Raw genomic sequence first — 15,939 nt, 5'->3', positions numbered from 1 at the left:
GGATCATATTGAGTGAAGCAGCCCAGATCCAGAAACACAAACACTGTGTGTTCTTTCTTATTTGCAGGGTTCTTACCTCCAAATCTTCTGATGACATCCATAACCTCAGAGTACATAACCTGGAGTAATTGCAGGGAAAAGTAACAGTAAGGATGTCTGAAAAAGTCAAAAGGAATCATACTACTAATTGTTCAGCTAAAAATACCCATAATATACGAATGTTGGTGTATAAATGCACATACATACTTTAAATAAAAATTTCCCATCTGGGCTGACAATGTGATTGTGTCTTCTAGAAATGCTAGAGACTACATTCAGGAAGTCTTACCCACATGCCTCCTAAACACAATCTGAGCAAAGATAATACCAATAGACAATGTAGCTTGAATGGGGGAAATCTAATGGAGCCTCGACCCTACACAAAGAATTCCTGGCAATAAGAAATACTGAGAGTGGGAGAAATTGTCTTCCCATGGAAGGAACACACCAGTTGGATATGCAATGCCAAATACTCAGCCCCGAAATCATGCATACAAGTACTATCATACAGGTTGGGCACATTATATTTATGTATCTAGGAATGTGTACACATATATGCACATACCTACACACAAACATATATATGATATGTCATATATATATATATATATATATATATTACAATCTCAAAAGAGAAAAACAAAGAAAAAATCAAAATATAAGACTCACAAGAGAGAAATATCAATGTCTTAGAACTCTTTGAATATGAATAGAACTATTGGATATGAAGGATGTGTAGTCACAGAGAGCAACATTATCTTTCCCCTCAAATTTGAAAAGGTGTATATTATCTTTTCAATAAAGAATGATGTTATTGAAGAGCCATTAATTCTGTTAAACAATTATCCTCAGGTTGTTTAAGCATGTAGCACTATGTGGCACTATGCATGTTTATGGTTTTTATTATTTATAAAGGCTGACCACATTTACATAACATACATAGAATGTGATTACACAAATGGCCATCAAGTTAAGCCAGTTTTGTATTGTGGGTGATTCCTCATCCTGGAAATCAAATCACAGGTGTCAAACTTTATAAGCCGACAACGGTCTACCCCTAGTAGGGGTTCCCATCCACAGATGACGAGGCATTCCTGCCACCTGTGTCTGGTGGAGTGTTAGCAGAATTTGTGTTTCGTGTGTGCTCTCGATCTGCTCACAGTCTAATGTTGTCAATCCCATGTCATGTTGGTATCTGTTCTTTCTGTCATCCTCACGAAAAGTATTATGGCTTCCTGCTAATTAGGTGAAGCTCACGCAGTGAAATAAGGTGGTTGTCGTCTACTGCCACTGTATGTGATGGCTTCAGAGAGCGACATTATCATTGAAAAGAAAAATTCATGCTGAAAACTTCTTTGCTAGAGAGCTAGGAAACTAAGTCCATTGCATATCTCATTTGTAAAGATAACAGTGTGTGTGTGTGTGGGGGGGATCTCTGCTGTGAGGCAGAAAAGAAGACAATTACTGTAACATAATCAAGTTCATGCTGGAGGTTAGAGAACATTTTTTCACGCCCATCAGGGGGTGAAGGAAAACCTTCCTTGTTCGGCTAATACCCCAGGGACTCCCCGCAGAGAACTGTCTGAATCATAGCATAGCTTTCACAGTTAGTGAGGGTGGAAATTACAAGTTATCAAATCATGTGTTCTGCTGAACATGTCCGTGGTCCAGGTTCTCATGACAAGAAGTCTGGAGATCATAGCTGCCAGCCCCTGTTCAGTGGCTTTATAATGTCACTGATTCTTCTTCTTCCTGGCTGTCGCGCATGAAACACACGTCAGAAATCATGTCTGTTACTTCAGCAACACAAAGAAGAGGGCAGTGCCACCTTGCCCTATTCTGAACAAAAGGTGGACAATTTCCCACACTCACTTGCATTTCGTGTCTGAGCTGCAGATGTAAGCTACAGTGAGAAGGTGCGTTTGTGCTCTAGCTCTTACGACGGAGATGAGCAAGGGAGACAGCTTGACGGAGACTCTTCGGTGCTGCCAACCCATGTGTCTGCCCCAGATAGGGACGGACAAAGCTGCTGAGTCACAATTGTTCCCATCATTCACCCAGAGGACAGACTTCCGTACAGAAGAACATGTGACAGTAACTGATGTCTGGAGAGAAGCATCTGTGATCGAGTCTCAGCTAAAGAAGGTCTGGTCTTCCAATGAGGAAGCCAACAGTACCTTCCTCTGGGGTCAGGCGAAGAGTCTAAAATTATTAGTCGTAAAGTTATTCAAAACCGAAGATATGTGTACACTTACGCCATTGGGTGAATATGCACTTTTTTTTTATAATTCTAGAAAAATGCCATTTCTGTCACTAATTGAAGAAGCATACCATCATTCTGAAGTTGTAAGCAAATTTTAAGACTTTTGGTTTTCCTCAATGTCAAAGACCTTGCCGGTTTATTTTAAGGATTAAAAAATTAAAAGGTAAACCTAAGATTATGTATGAAATCTGGCCTGTTCATTGAACAATAGGGTTTTACGGACGCCTGCTTTCCACCTCCCAGGTGTTCCGGCAAAAACTAAACACCAGCTGTCACCCTGAAAGCCCAGCCGGCTCTTTCAAACATTTCTTGTTTGTTTACCGAGTAAAGAGAGGAGTGCAAGCCAGTAGAGAAAAAAGCAATTTTCAAAGAGATATATGTTGTTGAATTTTATTATGAAACAATAGAATGAATTCAGGGGTTGACCGTAAGCGCTGGGCACCGGGGCCGGGTTTTGAGATCTGTGCGATTTGCAGATTTGCTCGCTGGCACGTACCCTCCCCGCCCCCCCCCCCCCCCCATTGTACCTCTGCATGTAACAAAATGACAAAAGAAGAACTAGAATATTGAAAACAATAGTACTCTATTTGCCAGTGGGCTATCTGTGTTAAGGAAGGACAAAATCATCACTTTTCTTCCCTCCATGAGCTCAGAGGGCAAGGACAGACTTCCTAAGTAGAGTGGAGAGTGGGAGGGTGACCAAAAAGACCGCCTCCAGCTCTAATTAGCAGGCCTTGTGACTCACTGAGTTGGCGTGTAACTACGCTCACCTAATTTCCAACGAAAACAGAGTGCTGCTGGCAAGGCATGTGAAGAGCCTAATGACACTTTCAAGTACACATGGTATAAATAAAAATTATTATTATTTTTTTTAAATAACCATCCACTTGGAATGACTACAGAGGAATCTTGTGCTGAACTGTTCCTACTAGGAAGAGTTAATTATCGGTAAAGCGAGTGAAAACAAGAAACGGTGAGTTCTGGATCACAGAAAAGCGTTTAAAAAATGACTGACATTTCTAAAAATTTCTGCTGCTTGTACCGTCGCCCGTAAGTGAACGTTGGTGGGTCACGTACAAAAGGATAAAGGGCCTGCTGCCGGGAGTTGGAAGGTGATCTTTAGGTTTCAGGACCGTGAAACAACACTTGATATATCAAACAGTGGTTTTGAAGCATAATCTGGCCTGAAAAACACCAGAATGTTCTGACATCTGATCTACCAGCAATCAGGCAGGGCAGAGATAAATGCTGAACACCTGTAATCACCTCAAGAGCTCTGCAGGGAGAAAGGCTTGATCCTGGGAGCCCCAGACAGGCCTACAGTACAGTAAAATTCTATCTCAAAAGACCAAAGAAAGAAATAAGGGCTGACTAAGAACGCTGTGTGGGAAGGGTGATAACTGAACCAGAAGTCACAGCTCAACAAGACCAAGCTCCTCTGCCTGCCTCAGAAAATGAAAGCGTAGAACCAAGTTTCCCTGGTTTCTCCATCTCAAAGCTGGAAAGATCTCCCGTGCTTCCTCCTCTGCTTCCTCCTCCACCACCTGTATGGCAGCACCTTGCGCCTAGCAGAACCTGTGTGTGACCCGCCCACCCCTTTCTCTCTATGCCTCCCATTTTGTTCACAGGACCCTTTCTTAGCACCCCAGGCCTTCACTCCCACACAAAATACCTGGCTTAGTGCTATTAGGTATTCCCTCCCTTCGTTTGCTGTGCTTTATGGTGATTATTTAGCTTTGTCCTCACCAGCTCACGGATTTCACTTTCGCTACTGTCACTGGTGGATCGCCAGGGCTTGCTGCTGGATCTGTCTGGCATCAGGGAAAACACCCAATGAATGCACAGAACTGATACAATTCATTTTAAACTGAGTGCTCTCAAAAATGAGTAGCACGCCTACTTCTCCCTGTGATGTGGATTAGTTATAATAAAAGTATAACATTTCAGTGTTCTGGGAAACATGTAACATTTTTTTAATTTTATTAAAAGCACTCCTCAAATTCAGTTTATAACAACCATCTGTTATGTGACCATTATGATGTTTTCCAGAGTCCTTTCTACAATAGCTTTCTTTAACTCAAAATGTCTGTCATCCCTTCTAAATGGAACAGAAAGAATGGAATAAAATAGATTCATGAAACTAGACTCTGCCTCTAAACATTTGGCCCTGAATTTAAATACCTGTGTCTGTGCTTCTGCTCATTTGACTTAAAGTTATCTGACTCCTCCTAAGAGTCTCTAAAATTACATGCATACACTCTTCTATGGTTTATTTTTGAATTAGGTATAGATCTCTTCTTGGAGTACTTTGCTTTATATTTGACTAATTTGTAATTTACCCCTACTCTGTGGCTTTTTTTGTTTTGTTTTGTTTTGTTTTTTGTTTTTGTTTTGTTTTTTTTGGATTTGGTTTTTTCAAGACAGGGTTTCTCTGTCTAGCCCTGGCTGTCCTGGAACTCATTCTGTAGACCAGGCTGGCCTCAAACTCAGAAATCCGCCTGCCTCTGCCTCTCAGAGTGCTGGGATTTCAGGCGTGTGCTACCACTACCCGGCTCTCTGTGGCATTTTTAAGCCTATCTTTTAAAAGCAAAGGCTTATGGTTTGGACTAATGACCTTAATGCAGGAGCTAGCTCTCTGGATCAGGTAGTAAATGATAGTAGTAAACGATTAAATGATAAGGCCTCACAGTGAAAATTGCGAATTGCTCGCACTTGGTATAGTGAGAACCGAGGCTTGGGTCAGAAGGATGGTTAAAGATTAACACGAGGTGTGAAACACTGAGGAAGATTCGTAAGAGTTGGATGTGAAATAACCAGAGTAGACAGATAAAAGGAACAAGGGGTTCCGGATCAGTGAACATAGACCAGTGTCCCCTCCCCCTTGGCCCTGACTTGACTAGTCTCTTGTCAAGTTGACACAAGTTGCAGTCATTTGAGAAGAGGAAACCACAGTTGAGAAAACACCTCCATCAGACTGGCCTGTATGCAAGCCTGTGGGTCGTTTTATTGATTAATGATTGATTTGGGAGGACACAGCCAGTTGGGTGGGGTAGGGTTGCCTCTGGGCTGATGGTCCTGGGTAGTGTAAGAAAGCGGGCTGAGCAAGCCACCAGAGAGCAAGTCGGAAAGCAGCTTCTTCCCCGGCTTTTGTTTTACCTGCTGTAAGGTTCATACCATACACTCCTGCCTTGGATTCCCTAAATAGACTGCGACTGAGGATATGTCAGCTTAAATAAATTCTTTTCTTCCCAAGTTGTTTTTGGTCCTGGTTTTCATCATCAGCAATAGAAACCAAACTAAGATATTGCCAAACCCTGAAGAGACTGTAAGCCACTACTAGTTTCTCTTATACTATAATCCTGCTTGTAATGCAATTAAATTATAAGGATTGCTTCCAACAAAAAGTTCCACCCAAGAGAACTCAGACTACCTCAGGGATAAGCAACAAAATATGAGCTTAGCTAAGAAAGACTGTAGCTGCATCCTGGTGGCTGTGATAGGGTTAATTGTCTGCTCCAGTAAAACTACAAACTGGCCGTGTAACTGTGAGGACAAAGGAAGCTTAGTTTAATTAATAGCACTGGGGAGACATCTGCAATATCAGACCATCACTAGCAAAGTGACTAATAGTTACCAGTCAATAACTAACATGGAGTCAGAGATGACTGACAGAGCAGGTGTCAACTGGTTAAGCACCATGTGATCAGTTCAGGAGGCTGAGGATGGAGATCACTTGATTCCATGAATTTAAAGTCCATGTGGGACAATACAGCAAAATCCACCTCTCACATATGAATAAAATATAACTTTCTAAAATTTCAATCAATTTCCTTAAGTAATGTTCCATTATCCTTTAAAACTACTCCTGAAGAGTGAGTTGGCTGACTTGGATGAATTACACCCAGACAGACTTTCTACATAAATACTGATTTACGAGACCAAAGGCCACTGATGTTTTTATGTGACACCAGGAGGTTTACATCAAGAAAAGATCCCCTGAAATGAGGTTAATTCCAGATGAATTCGGGTATTTTAGTCCTTTTAGAAGCCAAACCTTTACAACTGAATAGTCCCCTTCCTATACCCTTAAAAAGTCCTAAGAGAATTAGTCAGTGGCCCTGACTCACAAGCTCTGGAGGACACCGACAACAGTTTCAAGGGGGTACTGGTTTCCTTCTTCCAATCTCAAGTCCTTGGGAAATCATGGTGGACTAACTGCTAACTGCTGTTGCATTCAGAGCATCTGAGTTTGAAAATACAAAATGAGATGTTTTGTTTGTTCCTTAACTGAGAAGCAAATATAGGTAACCTCACACAATGGCTACAGTTAACCCTATTTGAAACAACGTAGCCTGGCCAAGCTTGACACCGGTCATTAGGATTACACTGGTCTAGCCTTCTGCGCTCTGCGTGCCCAGTGGGGGGTTGGGCCGGAAGGGCGCGGCAGGGGCGGAGCAGGTGGTCACGGGGGCGTGACCCAGAGGGGGGCGGAGACAACATGGCCGTGCCTCCAGCTTGGAGGACCTAAGAGGCGCGGCCGGGGCCACGCCCCGGGCGGGAGGGCCGCTCTGTGCGCGCCCGCTCTATGATGCTTGCGCGCGTCCCCCGCGCGCCGCTCTGCGGGCGGGGCGGGTCTCCGGGATTCCAAGGGCTCGGTTACGGAAGAAGCGCAGAGCCGGCTGGGGAGGGGGCTGGATGCGCGCGCACCCGGGGGGAGGCCGCTGCTGCCCGGAGCAGGAGGAGGGGGAGAGCGCGGCGGGCGGCAGCGGCGCTGGCGGCGACTCCGCCATAGAGCAGGGGGGTCAGGGCAGCGCGCTCGCTCCGTCCCCGGTGAGCGGCGTGCGCAGGGAAGGCGCTCGGGGCAGCGGCCGTGGCCGGGGGCGGTGGAAGCAGGCGGCCCGGGGCGGCGGCGTCTGTGGCCGTGGCCGTGGCCGGGGCCGGGGTCGGGGCCGTGGCCGGGGCCGGGGCCGGGGCCGCGGCCGTCCCCAGAGTGGCGGCAGCGGCCTTGGCGGCGACGGCGGCGCGGGCGGCTGCGGCGTCGGCAGCGGTGGCGGCGTCGCCCCCCGGCGGGATCCTGTCCCTTTCCCATCGGGGAGCTCGGGGCCGGGGCCCAGGGGACCCCGGGCCACGGAGAGCGGGAAGAGGATGGACTGCCCGGCCCTCCCCCCCGGATGGAAGAAGGAGGAAGTGATCCGAAAATCAGGGCTCAGTGCTGGCAAGAGCGATGTCTACTACTTCAGGTATCTCTCCGAGGGTGCGAGGATGGGGTTAAATGTCAGTTCTGGGTCAGAGGTCAAGAGCTGGCCTGGGCAAGGGTTCCAGGATTAGAAGAGTCCTGAAGGTCTGTGACAAGGACCGGGCAAGCGGCTATGGAAAGGGGAGGGGTGTGCGGTTGAAGCCCTTGGCAGAGGTTAGACCTCAGTGAAGTGAGGGGCACAAGTGTCTGAAAGGTCAGGGCACATTCTGTAGAAGGCTTCCGGGAATATGGCTGGCAAAGAAAGGGTTAATGGGAGGGATGGTGGTTCAGTCCACGAAAGGGTTAAAAGAAGGTGTAATTCATCGAAACTGTAAAACCCAGTCACTGTTGGCGCCTGTCCCAGCATGTCCCAGATTCATCATCAGAAGTGCTTTTAATCTTGCATATGGGTGAAAGAATTAGCCATCTCCGGGAACAAAGTTTCAGTTAACTTTGTAGGATAGAGGGAGGTTTCACATAAAGTAGGCATTTGTAACTTCAGAAACTGGAATGCTTTGGCTTGGCAGTATATATTCTCTCTCTCTCTCTCTCTCTCTCTCTCTCTCTCTCTCTTTGACAACGGAAGTTGTCAGACTCCTAGACCAACATTTGTTCCCCAGTGACCATGTGGCAATGTCTGGAGACATTTTTAGTTCTCACCTGGGGAGAGGGTGGTGCTATTGGCATCTGGTGTGGAAAGGTCAGAGGTGCTGCTGCTGTACTGTATAGTCTGCAAGCAGCCCATACAGTAATTCTCTTTCCCCAAGTATCAACCAGGACTAAAGTTAAGAAATAAATCTGAAATGCTTCAAGGTTTGCAGCGTTATGTTTATATTGCTCATGGGAAGGATCAGTGGACCCTTGATAGCATTGGGATTATAAACAAACTGACTAAATGTTCCTCCAGACCATCCTATGTAATGGGAGAGTACAAACAAGTTCACCTCAGTAGTTTGGAGGTCCCTGCTTGTGGACAAACTGAGCAGTTTCCAGTCAGTGTACTATCTGAGTGTTTAGGAACTAGTTGTTAGTCATTCAGAAGTTGGAATTATGTGAAGGATTTCCTATTGGTCATCTAGCCAAGGAAGGGAATATATGCATGATATTTTCAGTTCATGTAGTTAAGTTTAAAAGGTTAAAAAGTTGTATATAATTATATGCATCAAAATACATGGCTGTAGTTGCTGCTGAGATAGAACATAAATATGAACATGTTGGTCTCCCCGCCTCCTTGGTGCTGCTGCTCACACCCAGGAGCTGGTACGTCACCAGGCAAGCGAGCGCTGTGCCTCTGAACAGTGTCCCCAAGGCCTGAACACATTCTCACTGGCTGCTTGGAATGATTAGTTTACTATTTTTTTTTTCAGCTCTTGAAATTAAAAAAAAAAAAATCATGTTGTATTCCAATTGATTTTTTTTTTTCCCCACCGTGTTTGAGACAACTTGTTTTCACTGTTGGGGATTACTTTGCACACACTGGGCAAGTCCTATAAACTGTGTTAAATCTTGCTCCCCTGCCCTTTTAAAAAAATGTAGTGACAAGAGCCTTGCCAGGCTTCCCAGCTGGCCTTGAGCTCCTGATGTTCTTGCACAGCCTCCTTGTGGCTGGGATTACCACTGAGGCCTGGTACCATCAGGCCCCGGCTGGAAAATTTATTTATATTAGAAATGTGGAGGTGATTTTGTGTGTGTGTGTGTGTGTATGTGTTTTAATTTCTTTGTTGCTATTCAGTTCAGTGCTATGAAGGTGCTAAAAATAAAGCTCTTACTCTCAGGTACATCAGTTTCATTTTGTCCTGTTACAATCCTGTATTACTTTGTATTTCCTTTTACTATTACGTCTTCTAAGTAGGCAGTCTGCATAGGTTTTGTGCGAATGGCTGCAGCCGGCCCTGTCTTGGAGGCAGTTATATTTGACAAGAATTTTTGTGTATGTCTGGGATTGAGTCCCTCGGAGAAGAGCACGGTGGAATCTGGATCTCCTTGCTTATGAAGCCTGCCTTGGGATATGGCTTGTTTGGCTTTGCGTGATATATTTACTCAAACTAACTTTGCATTATAGAAAAGCTTATGTTTTTCTTTTTCTGGATATGTAGCTAGGAAAGCTATTTCAAAAGCCAAACTGGGTGTGGTTACCCATGCCTGTAGTCTGAGATACTCAGGAAACTGAGGGATAGGATCACTTGAGCCCAGGAGTTTGAGCCAGCTTGGTTAATGTAATGAGACTCTTGTTTGTAGGAATACATAGAGGCTGGTCAGATGGTTTGGTAGGTAAAGATGCTTGTTGTCCTATCTGATGACTTGAGTTTGATCCCTAGTACCCACCTGACAGGAGAGGACTGGCTCTCAAGTCGTCCTCCGACCTAGATACCATGCTGTGCACACCATCTATCATAAACGCCAAATAATAGATGCATATATGTACACAAAATAAAAAAATTTAAACTTTTACTTATGTATTTTTTTAATTAATTAATTTTTTTTTAGGGTTTTAGAGACGGGGTTTCTCTGTGTGATTCTTTTTGTAGACCAGGCTGGCCTCAAATTCAGAACTCTGCTTGCCTGAGAGTGCTAGGATTAAAGGTGTGCACCATCATGCTCAGTCTAAAAATTAATAAAATAATCAGAGCTTTAGACTGTTATAGAGCTTGTCTAGCATTTATAATAATAATAATAATAATTATTATTATTATTATTATTGAGATGGAGTCTTACTATGTCATCCCAGCTGCCCTGGGATTCACTGTGTAGACCAAGCTGGCCTTGCACTCTTAGAGATTTGTTTGTCTCTGCCTGGGCTACTGTATACATCGTTTATGGAATGCATGACTATGTGGTGTGCATGTATGCATGTGGGTTTGTGCGGAGGCCCGATCTTGACATCAGGTTTCTTCATAGTTCTCTGCCTTCCACATGTAGTCAGAGTGTCTGACAGAACCCAGAGTTAGCCTTTTCATCCCGTGTAGCTAGCCTCTCCACCACGCGCTGCCGTCCAGCCAGGACAGGGGCTCCTGCATGGATGGGTTCTAGGGCTCGGGTGCTTGGCTTCACTTAGTTTCGAGTGTTCTACCCAGCGGGCCATCTCCTCAGATCTTGCCTGGCATCCTCCATGTTCATGCTCTGAGACTTGAAAGTAGACAGACAGAAACCAGTCACGTAGCCACAGAGCTCCCTTTTGTTCATGGTCACATTTTCCTGTTTTTTGATTTTTTTACAAATTTGAATATTAATTGTTCTTGGTAGATAAGCCCTATTTAACCAGTTGAAAGCCAGCTTTCTGTACAAATTCATCGTCAGGAAGAGCATCAAGCACCTTAGTGATAATTACATCTTTTTGTAAGACACCGCAGTATGAGTTCTTGTACTTTACAATGGAAAGGCCATAAGAAGGATTTGTACCGTGCTTGCTCCTTTAGGGCTACAAGGAGTGGCGTGTGCCATTTGCCCGAATCTTGCTGAGTCTAAATTACAATGTGCACCTTGTGATTTTCCTGCGAGGCTGTCCGCTGAAACACTAAGGAAGCCTGAAGTACAGTGTGACGCTTGCAGTGCGACTTGTGATGGTAACTTTCTGTGCTAGACCAGTGTAACCGAGTTCACATTACTTTTCAGACTTATTTTACATATTGGTGTCCCCTAGTGTACCTGCCTTTAAACAGAAGCTCACAAAACTGTAGCTGTTAGTGGTAAGTTAAGGGTGAACTCTACTGCTGATAATGTGAACACGTGTCCAGCTGTTCACACAGATTCTAATAACGCTAACCCTCCAATTAGCCTGTTCCTGGGAAGATTAATTTAAACTGTTAACAGAGGGTGTGCCTGACACTTATTAATTGGTCTGGAATTAAATGCACAGGAAAAGCCTTAGATTCTGGTAGAATGTTTGGCTCATCCTGAAACTGCCAGCGTTGTAATGGAAGCACCTCTGGTTGCCAGTTAAGCATTATAATTATGCCTTCTGTCAGGATTACTGAGATAGTGTTGTGACAGTTCATATATTATCATCCAAAGCATATTTTAAGGAAGGGTGTGGTTTGTTAAACTACTGGGTCCATTGGTACAATTTCTGAAAAAAAATGGTTGCCACATTTGAACCCATAAAACAGTAATTTTCTTGCTGGCCAGTATTTGGCTTTCTGTGTAACACTTGCTGGTTATAGTTCTGTCTTCAGAAGGGTCTTTAGGAGCTTGCTCTGTCTTCCATTTCCCTTCACTTCCCTCCTTCCCTCCTTCCCTCCCTCCCTCCCTCCCTCCCTCCCTCCCTCCCTCCTTCCCTCCCTCCCTCCTTCCCCTCTCCCCCTCTCCCTTCCTGTGCAGCCTTTGTTGGGCCTGGTAGATGCCATATGATCCCAGGCTGGCTTTGAAGTCATGGCAATCCTTCTGTCTCAACTTCCCAAATGCTGGAATTGCAGGCACACACTACCAGCCTCGGGTGGCTTCACTTTCTTGAACTAGGAAGAACAGGACCCAGATGATGTTGAGGTCTATAAAAATCACAAGGGATCTTAATCGAAAGATCCGATTTGATGTGGAAATGCTTCTCCAGCTTGTCAGCTCACCAGTGGTGCATGGTGAGCCTGCCGCAGCATTCCTCGTGCCCCCGTGCGCCCACTGGCTGTCACACAGACCTCATAGTATTTGACACAGGGATTAATATTGTCCTTGCACAGGTAACCAGACAGGCAGCATACCCAGTAAGGAGCGACCTTGTAGTTTATTTCTGCTCCCAATTTCAAGGAATACAGTGCATTGCAGTCCTGTCCCAGGTTATTACCCTGAGCCAACCTTCAGTATTTGGAGCAAATTAATCCTGTCTAATTTCACTTGAAAGTAACTACTTCTGTGGAGATTAGACTTCAGTGTGGGAATTCTATAACCGCACAGAGCAGATGTAGAAGTGAAGTCAGCAGACAGTCAGGAGTGTTTTCCTGCCACGGTAGTCCTTTTGCTGTGTGCTAAGATTAGGAAACACATCTGCCCCTTCCTGAGTGCTGTGTGTGTTCACAGTAGATACAGGATGATAGGAAAAGGAGCAGTCTCCAGAGAAGGTCTTGGAGATTCGAGCATTGCATTATGGACCAGGTAAAAAGATGGGTCATTCTGCCTATGAATAATAGAGTGAATCAACCAACATGGTTGGAACAAAGGTCAGAGAAGTGGTTGAAAGGTTAAAGGGAGCCAGGTTAAAAGAGCCTCAAATTAGAGCTAAGCCGTCAGCTCTTGCTGATGGGGAAAGACCACTAAAAACTGTTACTGTTATTTTTTTAAGTTTATTTTAATCTTATATAAAATATAAATGTTATCTATTTATTTACATATTCTAAAGCTAAATGTACATAGTCTTTTAAAGAGGAACTGACGTTGAAGTGCTGTTTTAGGACCCACACTTGGGTACTTTAGAATGCAGAGACTGGCAGACCACAAATGGGTTTGTCATGATGCCCTCAGGTCCTGAGACCATTTTGACTGTGGCCATGTGCAGGATGGGTTCAGATGTGATTATTTCGTAACCAGTCAGACATGGAGAGAGGCATAATGTGAACAGGAGTGGTAACGTACTGCAAGATATTGTTCTGGGGCTTTTGAATGTATGCTGTAGAAAAGCTTACATTTACAGGGCTGGAGGACTTGTGAGGAGTTGGCCTTAGTCAGTTTTCCTGTCAGCGCACCCTGTTTTCTGAAGCAGGGATGTACATTTTTTTAAAAATTGATTTGTTAGTTTTCTCTTATAGGATTTGTATTGAAGTACAAAAAGATAACTCTAATTTTTATAATTTAGCCTCAGATAAAACTTGGGTGACTTGTTTTTAATGTTAAGGTAATCTTTGTTTGTTTTGAATATTAACTTAAACTTTGACGATTTAAAGTAGTAAAGAAATAACTTTGAAAGTTTAAGGGATTAAAGAGATGGCTCAGTGGTTAGGAGCACTGTCTGCTCCCCCAGAGGACATACATTTTATTACTAGTACTCACATGGTGCCTCAACTGTCTGTTACTCCAGTTCCAGGTGATAGAAGGGCTTTGTATGTATGTAGTACTCAGAATACATACAAGCAAAATACCCATACAAAAGGTTTTGGTTAGTTTAAGCTTTTCCATTGTTAATATATAGTTATTTGTTAGTCTATAGAATGTCTGTGTGAGAGTTTTCCTCACTTTCTCAGTGAAGTGCTTCCTGATGACGGTGGGTAGTGCTGCACTTTTGACCCTGTTCATTATCATTGTCACTAGCCGCCTGCCCTCTTGAGATGCCCCTGTCCTCACAGGCTGCTGCATTTTGTTCCTCTGTGGTGACTGCCATACTCACAGCTCACCTTGTTAGAAACTGGTTTGAAGAAATGTAAAGCTATAGTTCATCATGCCATCAAAATATGTCCTGCTGTTAGTGAGGGGCTCCAGCACACACTGCAGGTCGTGCAGACAGTGGCCCAGCACGCTGTGGTGGCCCAGCACAGGCCGCGGTGGCGGCTGGGGTCGGGGGGTGTCAGAGTGGGGCACAGATGCGAGCAGCCCTGGGCGCTCTGGGGTCTCCCGTGCAGTGTTTAAGGCTTCTTTTATACACTTTGTTTTGGATAATTATATTTAGGAATCTTAAAGGTAGAGTTAGGTTTAGCAATCACTTTAAACAGTTTTACAGAATTTACGGAAAGCTGGGCTCAAGTGATAGAATGTCCTCATGTGAACTGAGAAATCCAGTTCCTGACTTTGATTTGTATTTAAATACTGGGCAAGAGAAATGAAAGGCATGATTGCAAGTTAGCTTAGGAACAGATAGGGGCAGTTGACAGGGAATTTTTCTCTGTGGTTGAAACTGAAATAGTATTTCATTACTGGATTAGCTTTGGTGAGAGCAAACTGAAAATGACTAATATCATTCAACCTTTAACATTAAAAAAGCAGTGCTATAAACCTAAGTTTTACTGGTATTTATAAAATAAATTTATATTTATAAAATAAAAGTTTAATTGATGTTATAGAATAGAACCTTAGTCATTTTGCCAGTCCTAGTATTTCTGAGATGTGGACCAGTAGCAGCCATCTTAGAGGGCGGCAGGTGGGAGGGAGAGAGGGAGGGAGGGAGGGAGGGAATGTCAGCACGGTGTGCTCAGCCAGCAGGCATCACAGGGTAGGTGCTACTATGCAGATGATGAGAATCTGCTGGGTATATTTCCTACTTGACTTGTCCTCCTGTGGCTTGGCTTCATCGCCTGTAGGTCACGGTCCCTGGTCTTCAGTGCCTGGGACAGGCAGCTCTACTTTCTTGAAGCATGTTACAGAAAGGGCAGTGGCTTGTCAGATGCCTTGGAAAGTCCGATTTGCTTGATAGGAGCGAAGCAGAATTTAACCGGCAGCACTTGATTCTGCTAACACTGAAACCGTGACTTCTGCATTTTACCCTTTTTGGATTATATAATTAGTGGAGTTTGTGAGACTTTTAAAAATTGTAGTTAGTACTTTATATTTGTCGTTAAGATTAATTAACATAGGAGCTATTATAAGTCATATTGATCTAAATCATGCACTGATACAATGGGAGTTGCTTCTTCTGTGCTGGACACTGGCTCTGGACCCTGCTCTGGGCCCATGTGTGTCTCCACACTACCAGCTTGGTGTAGTCTGGGTTGAGTTCTCAGGTATTTACATCTCTGTGGTGTCTGAGGAGAGAAGTGTCGCCTCCTTAGTGAGTTATCCTCTATAGATGCAGTGACACCGCAGTGTTGGCATATTTCCAAGCTGAATTTTAACACATAGGAAATACCTTCTGCACATTCAGTTTTGAAATTTATTAGTTCTTCCCAAATGTCTTCCCCAAATGACTTTTGTTTCAGCCACATGCTAAGCGCAGTCGTGTTTATCTTTTTGGTAAAAGTTACTGCCTGAATATTTTCAAGTTCTGAAAATAAATCAGTTGAAACAAGGTTCATACTGGATCTCAACTTTTTATTGTGTTAAAAAGATATTTAGGAGGAAATCTGATTAACATTTTTCATTTTATTTTTTGGAAAGATTTTTTTTTGTTTATCTCTATGTAATGGAGATTTTTTTCCCCCAAACACAATATTTTTACTGCTTCTTTGGGGATTTCACATCATAGACCCTGTCACATTCACTTCCCAGTCCTTCCCTGTCCAGTCCCTGCCCGCCCTTCTGACCTCTCTGCCAGCAAAAAAGAAAAAACAAGTTTATTTGTGTTATCTCTGTACTTGCTGGAGCATGGTCAGGCTCTCAGTGGCCGCCCAGTCAGCTGAAGTGCATCCTTCCCTGCCCTGCTGGAAGCCATCTGTTGTGAAGAGCTTCTCTCGCCCTGTGGCTCCCCTTTCCCTGACTGGACTGCCTGGTTGGGTGGGCCTCAGTGGGAGAAGAGGCTTTAGTCCTGCTGAGACTGGATGTCCCAAGGCAG

General features: G+C 44.2%; 1 protein-coding gene across 2 annotated transcripts in view; it reads left to right on the top strand.

Moving 5' to 3' along the window:
• Positions 1 to 6,858: 6,858 nt before the first annotated feature.
• Positions 6,859 to 15,939, top strand: part of Mbd2 (methyl-CpG binding domain protein 2) — a 58,579-nt gene continuing 49,498 nt past the window's right edge. The window contains exon 1 of one of the 2 annotated variants that reach the window (XR_007973102.1): positions 6,859 to 7,542. Coding sequence is in view for 1 of the 2 variants with exons in the window: in XM_052156093.1 (XP_052012053.1) it covers positions 6,998 to 7,542 (545 nt within the window). In the remaining variant the exon portion in view is untranslated. The remainder of the gene's footprint in view (positions 7,543 to 15,939) is intronic. The other variant, XM_052156093.1, reaches the window with a different exon arrangement.

Source organism: Apodemus sylvaticus, chromosome 13, assembly GCF_947179515.1.
Source record: "Apodemus sylvaticus chromosome 13, mApoSyl1.1, whole genome shotgun sequence".
Classification (NCBI taxonomy): Eukaryota; Metazoa; Chordata; class Mammalia; order Rodentia; family Muridae; genus Apodemus; species Apodemus sylvaticus.
Note: the sequence above shows the minus strand (reverse complement) of the source record. Positions and strands in the feature narration are given on the sequence as shown.